Raw genomic sequence first — 5,273 nt, forward strand, 5'->3', positions numbered from 1 at the left:
GGATGAGGCCATGTATTACTGTTGTCTATATTATAGTGGTCCTTGAGCACGGTGATTCACCCTGAGGGGGAACTGAGACTGAAACCTGCTTTCTGTCACAGCCTGGCTTCTGCCCAGCACATCCTTGGGCAAAGAAGGAAGAAACTGATTAAAACTGCTTGAGATGCTGCCAGTGTATCTGCATGTCTGGTATACCTGGATTGACCTCACGTCCACTCCTTGCCCTCAGGAACTCCTTCCATCTCTGGGCCTCGGTTACCTTATTTGTGAAATGGGGATTAAGACTGTGGGCCCCAGATGGAACAGGGACTGTGTCCAACCCGATTTACTTGTATGCACCTCAGTGCTTAGTGCAGTGTCTGGCACACAGTAAGTCCTGAACAAATACCAGAATTATTATTAATGCTCCACCTGATCCCACCCCTCAACCCCAGAGACCCTCCCTTTCTCTCTTTCATTCCTTCCCTCACCCTGCACTTTCCTGGGGAGGAGAAGGAAGAGGGCATGGATTGTCCCAGCCCCCCAGCGGGTCTCCCCATATCTCTGCCCTTGGAGGGGGAGGCAGGTTGAAAGGGGCAGCCCCCACGGATCAATATGAATCAATCACTCCTCACTATTGGCTTCAAAGCTCTCCATCCCCTTGGCCCCTCCTACCTCACTTCCTTTCTCTTCATCTACAGTTCACCCCACACACTCCGCTCCTCTGCCGCTAACCTCCTCACGGTGCCTCGTTCTCACCTGTCCCGCTGTTGACCCCTGGTCCGCGTCTTACCTCTGACCCGTAATGTCCTCCCTCCTCACATCAGCCAAACTAACTCTCTTCCCCTCTTCAAAGCCATACTGAGAGCTCACCTCATCCAGGAGGCCTTCCCAGACTGAGCCCTCCCTTTCCTTTTGCTCCTCCTCCCCTCCCCATTGCCCCTACTCCCTCTGCTCTACCCCTTCCCCCTCCACACAGCACTTGTATCTATTGTACATATTTATTGCTCTATTTATTTTATTAATGATATGCATTTATCTATGGTTCTATTTATCTATTTTGATGGTAGTGATGCCTCTCTACTTGCTTTGTTTCGTTGTCTGTCTAGACCGTGAGCCCGTTGTTGGGTCGAGATTGTCTCTATCTCTTGCCAAATTGTACTTTCCAAGCGCTTAATACAGTGCTCTGCACACAGTAAGTGCTCAATAAATATGACTGAATGAATGAATCTGTGTGCAGATCACTGTACTTAACGCTTGGGAGAGTACAATATCTGTGTTGATCTGGTGACAGAATAGAAGAGGGCCTGAAGAGCATCTCTGGAGCTGCCTCAGGGCTAACAGGATTGAGGGCAGGGCAGGGCAGGGTGGAAACATTTGGAGGGGTGGCTTTTAGCCTCAGGGCTAGGAGCTAAGAAGGTTCACTGTAGTCTGGGTCTGGGAGTTAGAGGTCTGAGTTCTAATCCCATATTTGCCATTTGCTTGCACGTGATCTTGGGCTAGTCATTTACTTCTCTGTTTTCTCAGTTTCCTGTTCTGTAAAATAGGGACAGAACACCTGTTCCTCCCACCCATTAACCCATATAATTATAATAATGATGGTATTTGTTAAGCGCTTACTATGTGTCAAGCCCTGTTCTAAGCACTGGGGGAGATACAAGGTTATCAGGCTGTCCCACATGGGGCTCACAGTCTTAATCCCCATTTTCCAGATGAGGTAACAGAGAAGTGAAGTGACTTGTTCAAAGTCACTTAGCTGACAAGTGTGGTATATGGGACATGGACTGTGTTTAACCTATTTTGTACTTACCCCAAAAGTTCAGTGCTTGGCATATAGCAAGTGCTTAACAAATACTATTATTATTATTATTGGTATTGGTATTAGTCAGTGTCATAGACTTGGGAAGACTGGAGGGAAGCATCGGGGCCTAGTCAATGAGCAAGAGTCTGGGAGCCAGAGGGACATGGGTTCTAATCCTGGCACCCCCACTTGTCTTCTGTGTGGCCTTAGGCAAGTCACTTTACTTCTCTGTGCCTCACTTACCTCACCTGTAAAATGGGGATTAAGACTGTGAGCCCCATATGGGACTGGACTGTGTCCAACCTGATTAGTTTGTAATTATCCCAATGCTTAGTACAGTGCCTGGCACATAGCACTTAACAAATACCATTTAAAAAAAAAAGCCAAGTGGAGGGGGCTGAGTCCCCTGAGCTGATCTGAAACTTGAAAAGGTTTGAGAAGATGGCTTCCAGCAGTCACATCCCTGGGCTTGCCCAGGCCTAGCTTTCCTGCTGCTACACACAGCTTGGTTTCTAGCAGTGTCTACAGGAGACCACCGGGGAGAGTTTCTCACCTGCACCACGGGCATGGCCTCTTTTTAAAAAATTATTATTATTATTATTATAAGGGTATTAAGCACTTACTACTTGCCAGGGACTGAACTAAGCACTGTGGTAGATACAAGCTAATCAGGTTGGACACGGTCCCTGTTCCACATGGGGCTCACAGTCTTAATCCTCATTTTACAGAAGAGGTGGTCCAGAAAAGCAAAGTGACTTGCCGAAGGTCACCCAGTAGACAAGTGGCAGAGAGGAGATTAGAACCCACGTCCTTCTGACTCCCAGGCCCCTGCTCTATCCACTGGTTTACGCTGCTTCTCTTTTGCCCTGGACCCCCAAGTTGGGGGTTTGAACTTGTTTTCCTCCTCACCCTGGGGCATCCAGTCCTTCCAGCCATCTCCTTGGGGAGGGAGAAAGAGAGACAGACCCCTGGGGATTGCTGGGAGGCCTAAAGGGGAGACAAAGTGGAGGGACAACAGGAAGTTCAGTGCCTTCCGCCCTGGGGCAGGGCAGTGACGGTCCATTGAAACTATGGCTTGGGACCCCATGAACTTTTTTTTTTTAATGAGCTGGAGGTCATCCCTAGCTCCTCAGAGGTAACAGCTATGAGCTCCTCCAGGGCTCATGAGTGAGGGTGAGGGCCAGGACGAGGACCTCTCTCTCCCTCTGAGGCCTGGTTCCACCTGAGCAATGCCCCCAGCAGCAGCAGTCGATGAGCAGGGAGCAGATTTGCATGCTGTGGCCTTAGGGGTGTGTGAGAAGGGGATAAGAGAGCGGTGGGGGAGGCCAGGCCCTGAGCTGGGGCCTCGGGGAGCAGAGCTCTTGTGTCCATCTCCACCATGGTACACACTCCTCTCTTCCTCCTCCTTGCGCTCCTCGGCTCTCTGCAGAGGTCAGATAAGTGCTCAGATACTCTCTCCACCCCTCGGCCTTTCCCCCCTCCTTTCCTCCATCCCATTCTGGATCATTAACGAATTTCCTCGTTCCAGGTTCCGGTGCGCAGCCCGTGCTGACCCAGACGGCCTCCATGGACAAGTCGCTGGGAGCCACGGTCAAACTCACCTGCACCCTGAGCAGCAGCTACAGTAATTACTATGTCATTTGGTACCAGCAGTTGCCTGGAAAATCCCCGCGCTATGTGATGAAGGTCAACAGTGATGGGTCCTACACCAAGGGGGACGGGATCCCCAACCGGTTCAGTGGTTCCAGCTCCGGTGACAATCGCTACTTGACCATCAGCGGTGTCCAGTCAGAGGATGAGGCCGACTATTATTGTGGGGAGAGTCATACCATTGATGGTCAGAAGGGTTCTCACAGAGACACAGGCCATTGGGGAAGTGAGACAAAAACCTTCCTGGCCCAGCAGCTGGCCCGACCCTGGCTACCTCCTCTTCTTCTCATCCCCCCCGACCAGTCTCTCCTCTCCCTCGGCCTCAGCCTCTCCTGCTCCTGCCGTCCCTGCTCAGAATCAAGTTCCTGAGGCAGGCTGCATTCTGATCTGTGTGGGATGCTCCTCCCCATCTTCTGTCCTCTCCCTACCCATTCTGCCAGCCCAGGTGCCCTATGCAACCCCTTCCCCAGGGTCCAGGGGTTCTAGCCTCTCTCTGGAGGGACGTGACAGATTCCATGGGTCCTGGGTCTCTGTCTCTGGCACTGTGCATGGGGACACTGCAGGACCCCTGCTATTCCAATCCATCAGTTGTATTTACAGCGCTTCCTGTGTGCAGAGTACTGGACTAAGGGCTTGGGAGAGTACAACACGAGAATTGGTAGATACGTTTCCTCCCCACAGCAAGTTTACATTGTAGAGGGGGAGGCAGACGGTAATATAAATAAATAAATTAAGGAGATGTAAGCAAGTGCTATGGGGCTGAGGGAGGGGTTCACTCATTCATTCAGTCATTTATTGAGCACTTACTGGGTGCAAAGCACTGTAATAAGTGCTTGGGAGAGTACAATATAACAATAAACAGACCCATTCCCTGCCCACAATGACCCTGTAGTCCAGTGAGAGCAAATCCAAATGCAAGGGCGACGCAAAAGACTTTTTCCCTTCATCTCCCTGGTTTCCGGCCATGGTCTCCTCCTCTTGCTCTGCCTCTGGGGCCTGAGCGGGTTTGGCCCGCAATGGGCGTGCTTAGTCTTTTCCTTGAGCCCTGAGACGGTTGATGTTTCCTTAGAATTTGATTTCTGCTTCACTGGGTGGACGGGCCCCTGGGACCCCCAGACCAGACTCCCGTGTGACAGGAAAGGGGTCTGCCAAGCTCTGCCCGTGGGGGCTTCAGTCCCCGCTTGCATGGTGTAGAGGAAGGAGCAGGGGCTGGGGAGTCAGAGGTCATGAGTTCTAATCCCACTCTGCCCCTTGTCAACTGTGGGCAAATCACTTCACTTCTCTGTTCCTCAGTTACCTCATCTGTAAATTGGGGATTCAAATTGTGAGTCCCACCTGAGATAGCCTGATTACCTTGTATCTTCTCCAGCACTTAGAACAGTGCTTGGCACATAGTAAGTGCTTAACAAATACCATAATTATTATTATTTATTTATTTTCCATTTGCCTCCCATTTCCCAGTTTTCCAGCTCCACTGTACCCCTCACTGGGGAATCATTTATTATTATTATTATTACAATTATCACCATTATTATAATTATCATTATTCAAACAATCAATCATATTTACTGAATGCTTACTGTGTACAGAACACTGTACTAAGTGCAACAGAGTTGGCAGACCTGTTCCCTGCCCCCATCGAGCTTACAGTCTAAAGGTACAGCCAGACGTTAATGTAAATAAATAAATTATGGATATGGACATAGGCGCTGTGGGGCTGAGGGAGGGGTGGATACAGGGAGCAAATCCAAGTGGAAGGGCAACGCAGAAGGGAGTGGGAGAAGAGGAAATGAGGCTCTAGGAAGGTAAGGAAGGAGGGGGCGAGGTTGATTAAGTGCTTTAT

At 50.2% G+C, this 5,273-nt stretch overlaps 1 gene segment (V, D, J or C); it reads left to right on the forward strand.

Annotated features, from left to right (window-relative positions):
* Positions 1-3,009: 3,009 nt before the first annotated feature.
* Positions 3,010-3,987, forward strand: LOC114806119. The segment is given in 2 exon segments: positions 3,010-3,095; positions 3,229-3,987. Coding segments are annotated over 2 exon segments (657 nt in total).
* The last annotated feature ends 1,286 nt before the right edge of the window (positions 3,988-5,273 follow it).

Source organism: Ornithorhynchus anatinus, chromosome 21, assembly GCF_004115215.2.
Source record: "Ornithorhynchus anatinus isolate Pmale09 chromosome 21, mOrnAna1.pri.v4, whole genome shotgun sequence".
Lineage (NCBI taxonomy): Eukaryota > Metazoa > Chordata > Mammalia > Monotremata > Ornithorhynchidae > Ornithorhynchus > Ornithorhynchus anatinus.